Source organism: Protopterus annectens, chromosome 13.part0 (genome assembly GCF_019279795.1).
Source record: "Protopterus annectens isolate FY-2018-M chromosome 13.part0, PAN1.0, whole genome shotgun sequence".
NCBI lineage: Eukaryota > Metazoa > Chordata > Ceratodontiformes > Protopteridae > Protopterus > Protopterus annectens.
Window position 1 is genome coordinate 362,054,721 of NC_056747.1, and position 14,916 is coordinate 362,069,636.

At 38.5% G+C, this 14,916-nt stretch overlaps 1 protein-coding gene across 1 annotated transcript in view; it reads right to left on the bottom strand.

The window, feature by feature from the left end:
• The window catches only part of LOC122787323 (phospholipid-transporting ATPase IC-like), a 446,410-nt gene that overhangs the window by 112,263 nt on the left and 319,231 nt on the right, over positions 1-14,916 (bottom strand). Inside the window, exon 21 of the mRNA XM_044053968.1 lies at positions 2,445-2,727. Within this exon, the coding sequence (XP_043909903.1) occupies positions 2,445-2,727 (283 nt within the window). The remainder of the gene's footprint in view (positions 1-2,444; positions 2,728-14,916) is intronic.

The window sequence follows — 14,916 nt, forward strand, 5'->3', positions numbered from 1 at the left end:
AGTACTCCTACTACTGCCACTGCCACTAATACTGCTAGCACTAGTAGTATTATTATGACCATTAGTACTGCTACTACCACTATTGCCACTACTACTATTACTACAACTGCTAGTACCACTATTGCTACTACTACCACTTGTGCTACGATACTACTATCACTATTACTTCTACTACTAGTACTGTTGTAATTACTATTAATAATGCTATTACCCTGACTACTACAATTACTTCTGATAGTCATTTAAGAATGTTTTGTCAGTAGTACATCTGATATGATGCAGTTATTGAAAGAAATGTTTTGAATCCCTTTATAGTCCATAAAGAGAAATGTTACTGTTGTTTCTTATATGAAGCATCTGTGTGCTACATTATAGATTTGTCTTATGACACTTATAAAACTCACAGATCATGCAGTCATTTTTTCTAGGTTGTGGATAACACAGGGAGGTTAAATGGTTCACTCAGGCTTCTACACTGAACATGCAGAGACTGTTAAATTCTGTCATGTTGTCCAGATGTACTGAGTTTACTCACATCTACGTACTGTAGAATATAAAACTGCTAGCAGACAGACCAGGCACAAAGTGTATAGGGACAGAAGGGTGTTGTTAAGAAAATATTGTGTATCTTGTTTAGGGTAAATTGCAACTATAGAGTCATTTAATTTTAGTTTTTCAATCTTCATTTGGCTGTTTCAGGCTTCAGGTCATAACTTTGAGACACAGGGTATAACTACATTCTAGATCATTCTGCAGTTCATTTGCACTCGTTCACATTCATCATTTCAGTGTGTACTTTATAAAACAATGAGTATCCAGCCTTGACAACACTCATCTACTTATGTAACCCATCTGGGACTGCCTTACACTCAAGTTTTGGCAAACACTAGCAGTTCCATATTCCTTGACCTTTTCATACATGCATAGTTTTTACTAGGCCACTGACCCTGGAGTATTTTTAGAAGCCTAGCTATACATCACCATAATGCTTTTTATTGCTTGTAATATAAATATGAATAACTCAGAGTGGGCAGACATTTTCATGTTACCTCTTTACATAAAAGACGAGGGTGTTAACTCCAGAGGTGAATTTGCAATTTCCCATTCATTCATCCAGATTACATTTGAATAGAGTAAGAAGTTCTTTATTCTTTATGGGGTGGCAAATGATTCCAAAGAAGTGGAATTCTCTGTAATACATATCTATCCACCCAACATGTTTTATTTAAGTTCCAGAAGAGCTTAAGATCTCTTCAGTGGGGTTTAATGCCACCATTGGAATTGCAGATTTTGCAGTATATCTGAGAGGATAGGATCTGTTGAAGACTCTCTGCAAGGTAGAATCACCCCTCAGCAATTTGTATGATACCAAGAATAGGGACAAGACTTTGAGATGATCAATGTAGTTCTTATGATTTAGACCTTTTATTTATTTATTTTTTCAAACACCTTTATTGAATTATCAGTTTTCCTTGGTGTGAAAACACTGTGGGCATACAAGTTGTGCCAAGTGTTTGGACAGGTACAAGACAAAAGGGACATTATACTCAATGATTGGTCTAATAAGTTCTGAATACAGTGGAAAGATCACAGCCCTGGACCTGGATGCCATACCCTTACTAATAAGCTATTCAAAGAAGAAGGGCTTTCTTACTATAGCAGGTACATGGGCAGCTCACTGCCTACATAGGTTCTCAGGTCCCCAGTTACTGGTTTGATTTTCAGGAATATGCTGTCAATATGATAGTTGCAGGAAATGGTGTGCTTACTGAAGGATACCATTATACACTTTTTGGCATTTAGTTTTAGTCCATGGTTTTGACACCAGATTTTTGTATGGGAATGTCTCTCTTAGAGGATCTTGGTGTGTTCTGGATAGTTAATAATGACACTTAGTTTTCAGTCATCAGCAAACCTGGTGAGCCATAAGGCCTTAACCTTGGCTTTGACCTCCAAGAAGTAACAGTAAGAGTATCATTATGATGTGATAATGTTTTCTGTGCTTACAAACAAAGCAAAGAGTGACTGCTGGACCTTTACCCCATATTTTTGAGAACTAGTTGTCCTGCTAGCTTCAAATGGGAAAAAGTCAGATAGCAATTTCCAGTTGAAAGCTAGCCTCATGGAACGGTTTATTACTCTGATGAACTGGACTTATCGTTGAACCCTGCTGACCACTGTTAAGAGTTAAACATCCAGCTGTTGCATCAGTGAGTCAATGACTTAACATTTTATCTTTTTAGTTTAAAAAAACATCTTGATAATGAAGCTGACTAAGTAAGGGGCACACTTTTAATGTTGGTATATTTGCTGAAATTGGAAATTTGTGTAGTTTCTATTAACATGTTAGACCTGTTGAGACTGCATTTCATTACAAAGTTAAGATTCCTTTTCATATGATGTGCACATTGTGTAAATGTTTTGAAAAAATATATTTTTTTTACTTTTAATCATGCTGACATCATTTGCTCCATCGCCAATAGCGAGTGTGATGGCCTTTTTATGCCGCTTCACTAACTTCACCATGTTTGCCTTCTGTTTGGGAGTGACTCTACAGCAGATGACAGTCTGGCATTTACTTGCCAGCTCCATGAAGGCTCTCTCTTTCAACTGATATTCATTCTCTTGGGCTGTCACTACCTTTTTCTTTCGGTGCATAATTCTTTGGCACATGTTACAGCATGAGAGTTTCTTCTGTCCTCTTCCCAAAGGAGACAAGATTTCATTCTATTAAAAAAAAGAAAGAAAAATTATTGACTATGTCTTTGCTTTTCTTCTTCCGCTATTTTAAGAGCCCCTAGTCTATTCTGCTAAGGCTTCCCATTTTTTTTCACAGCAGACCTGACAGTTTAGCTAGATATTTTGTTATTACCCTACTGGTCTCCAAATAACAAAGGTGGAACTGGTAATTTATAAGCACTGTGGGCAAGGGAATACTTTATTTGTTGCACTGACTATTCATATCCAACAGGAACACCAGAAGGGATAAGATTTAGCACACTGTAATTGAGTCTCTTCTGGGTTTGTTCCTTTCCCCTCTCTTTGCCCACCCACCTGTACTGGAACTCTGTGTTGCAACATCTAAAGGCATTCTGTAATGTATTTTCAACCACATAAATTAACATTGCCAAGTTATAGAAGGGTTGTTTCCAAAAGCATTTTTAATGCAGCTTGTCAAGACCAAGTCTTAGAAAGTCTTCTATTCTGAAAAAAAAAAAATGTTAGTATGACTGATGGGCCCTTCTACTGGCACATTGTTTCTCTGACAAGTTCCACCTTGATAATAAAGTACAGTTGTGTAGAATCTTACCACAATGGTAGAGGTCCTTGCCTTCACTGCTACAGTATTCTTAACAGATGGGATTCCCTGCCGTGGAAGCCCAAACATCCAGCCAGTCTACTGAGGACTACTTGTTGCTTTTAAAAGGTACGCCGAATGTCACCCATACACTCCTTGCACAGCACAAGGGCATAAGGGTGATGTTTAGGCCTACCATAATAAGAACTGAATGCCCCAGTAGGAACACAATCCAAGAAAACCAAGAGGTAACCTGTACATCCAGGAAGGCAGAAGACTAGGGGGATGGAGGGAGGGAGCAAATACTGCAGCAGTGAAGACAAGGATGTCCACCATTATGGTAAGATTCGACAGAACTGTTCTGTATCCTTACATTCACTGCTGCAGTATTCTTAACATATGGGAGAGTGCCAAAGTGCAAGAGGAAACTTGGAAGGGGGAAGTTGCAGAAGAGCCCCCTAAAAAGCCTTATCTCTAGAAATACCATCCAACTTGTAGTGCTGGTAAAGGTATGCACAGAAGTCCAGGTAGCTGCCTCAAGAATAGAATTAGTATCTAAGCCCTTGAAAAACAGCCCCAAAAGAAGCCAGAACTGTAGTAGAATGAATCTTAACTGAATAAGGAAAGCTCTTACCATGAAAAGTGTAACAAAAGGAAATAGCCTTAGAAATCCAAGAAGAAACAGTTTGCTTTGATACATCAAGTCAAAAGATCTAGGATGAAAAGAAACAAATAACTGATCAGATTTTCTAATAGCCTTCGTGTTATCCAAATAAACCCTGAGTTGCCTATGCACATCCAAAGTATGCAGCACCCTCTTACTACCAGATTGCAAACAGAAAAAAAAAAGGCAGATTAATAGACTGATTCAGTGCTAGCTCATTAACCATCTTAGGCATAAAAGAAGGGTTAGTATGCAAGGACACTCTGTCCACATGAAAGACCTAAAAAGGAGGACAAGCCATAAGGATATGCAACTCAGACACCCGTCTGGCAGAAGTAAGAGCTAACAAAAAGAACAGTCTTCCAGGCACAATGTGGTAAGGAAACTGAAGCAGCAGGCTCAAAAGGAGGCTAAGTCAACTTCTCCAAAACAAAATTAAGATCCCAGGGAGGAGGAAGAGGCTTCTTGGGAGGTCTAATATTAAGGACATCTTTAAGAAATTGTTTAACCTCAAATCTAGAAGCTAAAGGCGAAGAAAAAGGCAGAGAGGCAGAGACAGCTGATAAGTGGGCCTTAACAGAACAATAGGTCAAACCAGCATTGAGCAACTTAAACAAATAAGAAAGAGAAACAAAGGAACATCCACGGTAAGCAGATTCAGATTACGAGAGAGACACCAAATAGAAAACCTCTTCCATTTTGAAAAGTAGGATTTCCTAGTAGTAGGTTTCATGGTCTCCTGCAGGACTTGCAGCATGTCCTCAGAAAAAAAGGTGCCTGTGAGGAATCAAAATCATATCGCCCACACTGTCAGTTCAAGCATGGACAGGTAGGGTGGATGACAGACCCCTTGTCTTGTATAATTATATCCACCCTGTGAGGTAACTTGTGATGATTTCTCCTGGCTAGATGCAGAAGTAAAGGGAACCAGTGTTGTTGTGGCCAAAACTGAGTTACCAACAAGATTTTGGGAGCATCCTGTTGAATTTTGAACAGGACTTTCAGAATGAGAGGAAGGGAAGGGAAAGCATACATAAACATCCCCTTCCAAGAGAATGAGAGCGTGTTCACCTTCCATACCAGAGAACTTGGGACTCTGGCACAAAACACAGGAAGTTGTTGGTTCTGAGGGGAGGGAAAAAGAGGAGTACCCCACTGGTGGATAATGTCCAGAAACACATCCCTGTGAAGCATCCATTCATGGGACTGAGTTAAGGACCTGCTCAGAGTGTCTTCCACAAAGTTCTGACTGGAAGGGATATAAACTACCTGAAGAGTCACTTGATACTTGACAACAAGATTACATACCAGAAATGCCAACCGGCAAAGAAGATAAGATCTTATTCCTCCCTGTTTGTTGATATACAACATCACTGTGGTATTGCCTGTGAACACCTTGAGAAGCCCAAGAGAGACAAGAGGATGAAATGCCTGAAGAACCAGCAGAAGAGCTCTCATCTCTTTGACACTGATGTGCCCCTTCTGATGATGAGGCAACCACACCCCCTGTACTTTTAGGGAGCCAAATGCCATCCCCCATCCCATGTCTAAAGCATCTGTGAACAATTCCTGAGAGAGAAGAGGGGGATGAAAAGAATCCCTGGATTCATAGACAACTGCTGAATCTGCCACTGAAGTTCCTGTCTAAGACAAGACGAAGAGGAACTACAAAGTCTAGATGTCCATGTTGAAGCTACACTGATTTCAGAAACCAGTGAAATTTTCTCATGTGACGTTTGGTCAGAGGGAGCATCGGAATGGTGGATGCCATGAAACCCAGAGGTCTCAGAAACTCCCTAGCAGTAATGGAAACCAGAGGAAGAAGGGTTTGAAAGAAATAAATCAGAGTTAAGGCCTTTGGAGGGGACAGAGATGTGAGGATTGGCACTGTCTGAATCCTGCAACACAGAAAAACATGATCCTGAGAAGGAGTCAGAGAAGACTTTGTGAAATTTATAGTGAACCCCAGACTCTGAAGAAGGGAAATGACAAAAGGAATTTTGCAAGAGAGTCTCTGGACAGGAAGCTTGAATCAACGGATCTTCTTAATACAGAAAAATTTAGATCCCTCGAAGACTGCAAAAAGCAATCACAGGAGCAAGGCATTTGGTGAACATGAACATCAGTGGGGCAGTAGAAAGCCAAAGGGCAAAGCAGAGAACTGAAAATGCCAGAAGCAACAGAGAAACACAAAAACTTCCTGAAAAGAGGATGGATCGGAATATGAAGATAAGCATCCTTGAGACCCAGAGACACCATATAGGCCAGAGGGAACAAGAGAGGAAACAGAATCTGAAGGTACAACATCCAAAAGTTAGGCAGTTTTTGAAAAGTGTTTAGATGAGACAGGTCTAGAATAAGTGTCCAAGTGGCCTCTTTGCTGGGCACTAGAAACAGTCTGGAATAGATCCCTTTCTCCCTTTGGGACTCAGGCACCTCTTGAATAGTACCTTGAGTCAAGAGATTTTAAAGAAGGGAAAAAGGGAAGTTGTTCCCAAGGAGGCTGAGAAATTCCCATAAAAGGAGGATGGGATTTCCGCACCATGACGTACCCTTGACGAATAACTGACCGAACCCAAGAATCCTGAGCGATCTGAAACAAAACAGGATGAGAAAAAGAATAGCGATAAGAAAGAGGAATGTGGCTGAGAAGAGACTGAGAGTCTTACCGCGCCTGTTTTGTCTGGAAAGGAAAGCTTTGGAGTCCCCAAAAACTGAGAAACCTTAGTAGGAGGGGCCCGTTTGCCAGTCTTCCTACCTTTAGTAGAAGTGCGGGATTGCCTTTGAACAAAGGCAGGTTTAGTGGGATAGTTTCTCTGAAATATAGGCACAGAAGAAACAAACACAAATTTAAGCTCCTGTAAAGCCTTACCCTTATCCTGAAGGGACTTAAACAAACCAGCAGCAGCTTCCCTGAACACAAGTTTAGAATCCAGAGGAGCATCCATCAACTTAGCTTTACTATCATCAGGTAGAGGTTGAAGCCTAAGCCAAGAATACCTCCTCATCACTGTACCAAAAACAGCAGCCTAGAAGAGGCATCTTCTACATCATAACTACATTTAATAGAATGACGAATGACTTGAGAGGATGTCCCTAGCAAGGAAAGAACAGAAGTTCTACCCTCAGAGTCTGAAAAATCATAAATAAGTTGACAGACCTGAGAAAGAAAAGCCAACACAAACCTAGATATAAGGGTCTGATAATTAATAGCCCTAAAACCTAGGGTAGCAGAAGTGTAAACCTTCATACCCAACCTTTCCATAGTTCTGCTATCCTTGTCAGAAGGCAATAACTTGGGCAAAAGAAGCAACTGAGATTATCAGAGGCTACAGACATGACAGAGGGATCAGCAGCAGGACATTTATATAGGAAAGAACAATCCTTAGGCACCCTATAAAACCTGTCAGGCTTCTTGGGTTCAGGGGGCAGAGAATCAGGTGCAAGACAGGCATTAGAAAATGCACCCAGCAAGGCAGCCAAAACAGGAAGAATAGCCACAGGTTTGGGGAGTCCAACTGCAGCAACTCATAGTACCACTTACAGATATCGGAGACCTGAGCACAATCCCACTTAAAAAAATCCATCATCCTAGAGATTGTGTCTCCAAAGGAAATATCCTCATAAGGAACATCTGAACTAATACATTTCTCCTCTGACCCATAGTCCAAAGCAGAAGGAATTTGAATAGAATAGGTCAGGGATTCATTATCCAAGTCCAACTCATCCTCAGAAGAATCCTGTTCTCTAGGCCTTTTAAGGGGGAGTAGAGGACCAAGGAGGAGCAGGAACCAAACCCCCTTGAGAAGGCTTTAAGGAAATTAAAGCAGCAAATAGCCCCTGAGTGAGGCCTGTCACTCACTTTGTGGATCCCTAGGAGTAGAAGAAACATGTTTAATTTTTTTGTCTCTTCTTTAAGGGAATGTCCCGTCCAGAAAGCTGAGAAGGCTCAGACCCAGGACAGCAGTCGATACCCATAGTAGGAAGTTCTTCCCCAGCTAAAACTGAAGAACTCTCCTAGGCCCCACAGAAAAAATCAGCTGTGGTTCCCCCTGAATGTCCGAGATGGATGTCTGCAAAGCCTTTTCGGACGTGCTGCCAGCCGGACAAGCACAGTCCTCAGACACAGTCACAGCAAATAAATCTAACAACACAATCAGGTGAGACTCCAAGTTTGTAACAATCATGGGAGAAACACTTGAAAGAGGCTGGACAGTGGAAGGTTCCAGTCATACTCCTTTCTCATTCTTCTTCCCCAACAGCTGACCCTTGAGCTGGGAGATTCCTTCAATTGTATCTTTAGCGAGACGCTTAAGACGCTGGTTCTCAAGATACAAGGAAAGGGAAGAAAGTCTACCGTGAAGGGTTTTTGGGATGAACACCTGACAAGCAGAACAAGATGTATGGTCATGAGAAGCTTCTAGACAAAATAAAGACACTTACTGTGGTGGGCTTTATGGGGAATCTGTCTCCCACACTGGATGACATTCACCCCAAGAAGCACAAAAAAGTAAGAAAAAAGAAAATCCCCAATGGGGCACTTATCTGCAACTGCAAAAGAAGTCAGCAAACAGGTGTAGGTAGTCACTGGAGAAAGAAAATAAGTTCAACTGGCAGAAAACAGATGCAGGTAAACAGACCGATGGTAGAAAGATATCTTCAGACTGGCAGCAAAGACGTTCCGATTATGGTAGTCCTGAAAGTCACCCTACACTATGCAAGGAGCGTTTAGGTGATGTTCGGCATACCTTTTAAAAGGAACAAGTAGTCTTTGGTAGGCTGGCCAGACATTCAGGCTTCCTCTGCAGGGAATCCCATCTGTTACAGATGCTGCTGCATTGAATGCAAGGACATCTAATGACACATTTAGTAAGAAGTGCAAGTCTTACTTAACAGGTTAGATAAAATTAAGTATATTCTCTACAATTTGTTCCAAATTTCACTTGGGGATGAAGTAATGTAATTATTCTGCAGTACTCAGAGATTGTAACAATCATCCAACAGTTTATTTCCACATATTGTACTAAGCACTAAACTCACACAATGATAAAATAGTTATAAAACATGAAGCGCTTTACTGAACTGACCTAGACTGTTCTGCACAGCTGAAACCCTCATTACTCTGTAGAATACAAAGAGACAGAGACTGACAGCAAACCTGCACTACTTGGCCAGCCTACTAAAGTCTCATTCTGTATGTACAGGATCAGTTGCATACCTTTGTTCAACTACAGCCTGAGTCCCAAGAATTGACTTTTCTACATACAGGATCAGTTGCATACCTTTGTTCAACTACAGCCTGAGTTCCAAGAATTCACTTAGAGGTGGCCCATGCCCTTAAATTTCCTTTACAATTTCTGATCCCACAACCTCGTCAAAAAGGCTATTTTGTGCATCTACCACCATATCTATAGAGAAGTACTTCCTCACATACATCAGTATCTATCTACCTTCTTTCTTTAGCCTGTGCTGCGCTATTCATGCCTTTGTTTTTTTGGGGAGTTTTTTTTATGAAAAGTCTTACTTTGTTTGGACAAAACTGATTTCCTCAATATACTTAAAAAAATGATCATATCTGCAGTTCTCCTCCACCCCTTTCCTCATGAGTCTACATACTAAGCACCTTTTATCGGGTCTATATTATATGCTCAAAGTTTTAAAACTTTGACACTCATATAATCAACTCTATATGAGCGAAGTTTTAAAACTTCGAACATATATAAAAAAAATAATTAAAACAAAAACAACCTACCTGAATGCTCTGAGCAAGGGGGCAATCCCCCCTGCAGCCCCTACGTGGGGGGTTGCACACCACCACACCCACCACTACTTAAATATACCAACTCCGAGATTGCACTACAATGAAGTGAGATCACCAAAGGGAATATTTCCCTTTATTTCACTGTAGTGCAATCTCGGAGTTGGTATATTTAAGTAGCGGGGGTTGTGGGGGGTGCAGGGGGGCTTGCCCCCCTGCACAGAGCATTCAGGTAGGTTGTTTTTGTTTTTATTTGTTTATTTTTATATGTTCGAAGTTTTAAAACTTTGCTGATATAGGGTCAATTATATGAGCGCCAAAGTTTAAAAATTCGAGCATATAATATAGACCCCCTTTTATCATCTTGTTGTATGGATTCTTTTTTTAAGAATTATTTTATGGATTCTGATGACAATCCTACATATTTTGTGATAATGTCCTCGAAAGTGCTTGTATCCTTTCGCAATGTGGATGGTGCAGTGGTGCAGCGATAGCGTTGTCACCTCACAGCAAAAGGTTCTCCGGTTTGATTCTCGGTTGGGGTGCCTTCTGTTCAGAGTCTGCATGTCCTCCCTACATTTGTGTGGGTTTCCTCCAAGTGCTCCGGTTTCCTCCCACATTACAAACACATGCATCTGGAGTGTTTCTCCTGAGCATCCTCTGAAAATTGGCTTCATTCCAAGTCAGACTTTCCTGGTTAATAAATGTTAAATAAATAAATAAAAATATATATAAATAAATAAATAAATAAATAAATAAATAAAATTCCGTGTCTTTGCACATGGGGAGTATCTAAAACAACGTGTACTTATTCAACACAGTACCTTACCAAAACTCTGTCCAAAGGGCTAACAGTGTTTAGTTTCCTATAATGAAGGATAGGAGAAACAGCCCCCTATTTAACTATGGTAAATGCCTTACCCAGAAGAGAGAGAAAGAGCGAGACATACAGACGAGGTATTGAATCCACTTTGTATCTCAGTGTTTTCAATCCCTCATTGGGGCTTTCCAAAATTGTCTGTATATCTGTAAGATATTTGATATAATAGGCTTACATATACATTTTTATATATATATATATATATATATATATATATATATATATATATATAATTATATCTTTCCACATTTGCTATTCCTGATGCAATGTATTTGGTCATACTCTTCACCAAATCTTTTTATTTACTAAATGTCTTCACCCAACTTATTTTTAATTTACCAAATGTACTTCTTTTTACTACATGTAATCTATTTTGGAAATCAGTACTGTAAAGACATTGAATCTGAATCAATAGAATTTGAGGCCTAAAGTCTAAAAGTTCAATAAAATAAGTGACATTTCAGACCAAATCATTTAGGACAATGGATGTCATTATAAAGTTCTTTGGTACTTTCAAGGCACTTTTCTAATATAAGATTTTTTACAGCTTTGACCAAGTATCATCTAGAAAAAAAATAGAAGCGGTATTCATTTTGAAATATAACACTGATGTTCCACATTATTTCAATACGAGAAGTGTATGGCATGTGATTTGTTTTTTTTTTTTTTTTTGTAAGATGTTTTCTTAATAATCTGGAACTTGTGAAAGATTATGTAATTTATTGATGTCATAAATAGGTTTAACTGCTTCATTGTTTTTCCCATAAAAAGGGTATGTGTGCTCAAAACACTACAAGAATCAATATTTTTAAATGTATCTTAACAAGCTGTTAAATTTATTGTAATACCATCTGAGCCTTACTCATTGTTTTACAAAAAGTGTACTGCTTTCTGCAAATCCTTCCTGTATACCCAAAATCGTATCAAACATTATCATAAATCAGAATATTCAAATTTCATCTTTTTATCCTTATCTTTGGAATCACAGAGAGTTCGCATTATCCTGATATATGCTTGTACACAGCTCTTTGCCTAAATTCTTAAAACTGAAGCATTCAGAAAATCTGATAATTTATTTGTCATTACTTACTTTGAAGATGGGGCACACCAGTTGGAAAACTGCTTAAAATGGAATTGCAGCTTTTACTATAGTTGTATGACCCAGTAAACAAATCCTTTCAAAAAATATGCATTTCATAAGAGGTCCTCCTATATCTATAGCCCTTTTTGAGGTACAGCAGCAGCATATATTTGTTAAGCAGCTGCTTGGTATTCAGTGTTTATGTTCAGCAGTCATTACATGTTGTATGATGTACTAATGGCTTTTCTACAGCCTTCACCAAAAGGATGCTGGTGCAGACCTCCACCTATCCTCTGGAAGCATAACTTGGTATTTTACTTTTAAAAGATGAATCACTATGTTGACACGAAAAAAGATGACATATCCATGGTACATGTTTTGTGAATCACTCAAGTCCTTTACATGCTCATATAGTGTAATTTCTACTTCACTGTCCAATTAAGTGTTTTGGTATCTTTCTGCATGTTCATTGTTGATTAGTCCTTATGCATCATTGCAGACTGAATTCAATTAACTATGGCAGAGTGAGAATCATCAGCAGCCTGTGACATTGTATGAGTTTTAGTGTGAAATAAGTAAACGACTATTGTATTCTCATGTCATTTTGACTACTTTACAAGGTTTATGGGGTACTGTATATTGATGAGGTCTGGGTACGGCTCAGTAGTGCTCCAGCATGGATCTTGAGGAAGGCATCTTCACTATGTATTATTTTGGCTGAAATTAGTGACATAAGTAGATATCTGGCAGCACTTTTCTGACCTGCAATGCAAATTCCAAAGCCATGAGCACTGCGCTCTTAAGGGACTATATTTACAAATAATGGATCACTCAAAGGACACAACAAGGATTCAGTCACCCAGTTCTACTTTTAGCTGTGGGCCTCTACTGAAAATAAGAGCTTTAAAAATCCTGCTGATATATACAACAAATTGTTCCAGAAGCACAGCGCATTTTCATGCAAATGAATCAGTTTTACCTGAAACTAACATTTATACAAATATAGGTATTTTAAGAAGATAAAGCAAGGAAATATATGTAAATAAATGTTACCATACATATACCTCTATTTTGATGCACAAGGCCAAAAAGTATGAACTCCTAAGCCCGTACAAAAAAAGAAAGAAATAGACTGTTTAATTCAAAAATTTCCAGATAAAAACAATCATGGACTTTTTCTGTCAAAAGGAGGGATGACAATTAAGTGGGGAAATTTTTTTATAAAAAAATAAAATTTAAAAACATGAAAGCATTACCAAAGAGTTGTCAGTGAACTTGGAACAAGTTTCATCCTGTTACCCTGAAATGATTCCCTCGTCTTCCTTTGAAAAATATGTGGCTTTGAGGAAGTTCTTTTTTTTTTTTTTTTCCAATAAATTTTTATAGCTTTGAGGAAGTTCTTAACCAGACCAATATAAACAAGCTTTCCAGAAAAAAAGAAGCTATACCTAATCAGTCCTAACTTTGTTGAAATAAATACAGTATTTCTTTTCAACAAAAAATATAGCTATTAAATAATGAAATATGAATGAAAAGGAAAAAGATGAACTATAAGCATCACGAATTTGGATTACTTTCACCATTTATTTAAATTCCCTTCACCACAGATAAAACAAGCAGTATAATAATGGGAACTGGGCACGATACAAGGAAGAAGATGAAGACTATAAACAAGGAGAGGAACTTATTTTATTTAGTACTCATATTAAACAGATATCATAATCAGCAGAAAACCCTTCTTGATCTATAACTTGGACTGGGGGTTGGTATAATGGTTAAAGGGTTTACCTCACAGACACAAGGTACAGGGTTTGATTCTCACCTTTGAAATGGAAACTGGCTAGAGTTAAAATGGCCCACGAAGGCAGCTAGCCTTGTACTTACCTATGAATATATAAGATGTGGGAGCCTAATGATGCAGTAACAGTAGGAACAATAACTGTGTGGTACAAAATACTGAAGTACAGATGGAAATGCATTTAGCACAAACAATCTAGTCTTTTTTCTTTAAATGTATAAGTCAATGGAAAGGAAATAAAGATGAAATATATGTACTAATACTGAGGCCTGTATCTCATGCCTAAGGATGCAGCCAAAAACATTACTTTGCATTTTTAGCATTAACCCTCTGCACTCAACTAGTTATCACACCAGTTTCAGTACTGCATCCAGAAATTTTGCATTCTCCTTACACCATTTAGTACAACCTTTACAGCCTTGGTATTGTCTACAGAAAGCTATGCCAAGTTACTTAGTCTGGAAAGTATCTGACTAAAAAATTTAAAAAGAGTGTGGTTCATAGAAATAAATCATTAGTTTTGTTAGAGCCCCCTCTACAGATATCACACCTATGAATAACAGTTTCTGAGTTTTCTACTCAGACATATTTCCACTCATACTGCTATTTTATTTCCAATGCTTAGCCTTCTTACTTACAAAATGACTTGCATGAGGCACTATATCAACAAGTGGTTGGAATTCCACGTATTGTGGCAGAGACTTCCATCAAATCTTATACTCTGATCAGATTAATCCAATCTGTGTAGAATACTATGCTCCTGTAATCACAATTAAATCTAAAAGTTCAATCTAGCTTTTTTAACAATTGTCTGCTGTGACCTTCAATACAGAACCAGCTAGTTACATGTGGAACAAACTGGATAAAAAAATGTAAAAACATCATAACAGCTACACTCACTGTCACTAACACAGGACAAAACAAACAAGCAACCCCTGCATTGTTAAAACAAAATAATACTATTTAAAAATTAGTGAAAACCACTACAAGGATAATAGACTCTATCATTTCTATGTGTACTATATAGAGTTACGTGTCTAAAGTATATAGGAAAAACTGTTTTTCCAACTTTTACCTACACTTTGATAGCAATCACGCTCCTCTTCAGAAGAAAACTATAGTAAAAGGACAAATGGTCAGGCTAGCCAGGATGACTTCACAGCAGACAGATTTACTTAATGAACTGGAATATGTACATCAGCTTTTTTCAGAAAGAGGCTACCCTGATAATATTATTAATCCTTTGAAAGAGGAAGTTATGATGGGTTGGGGTACTAAATATGTCCCTCTTTTAAAATGGTCTTGCACTAATTTTAGCATGGAAATTACCATTACTAATTCAAATCCTAGTTGTGATTTAGGGTACAAAATTCACCAAACCCACAAATCAGACAAGCACCTACTTAGTCATTACCTACAACCTGGACACCTCTTGGA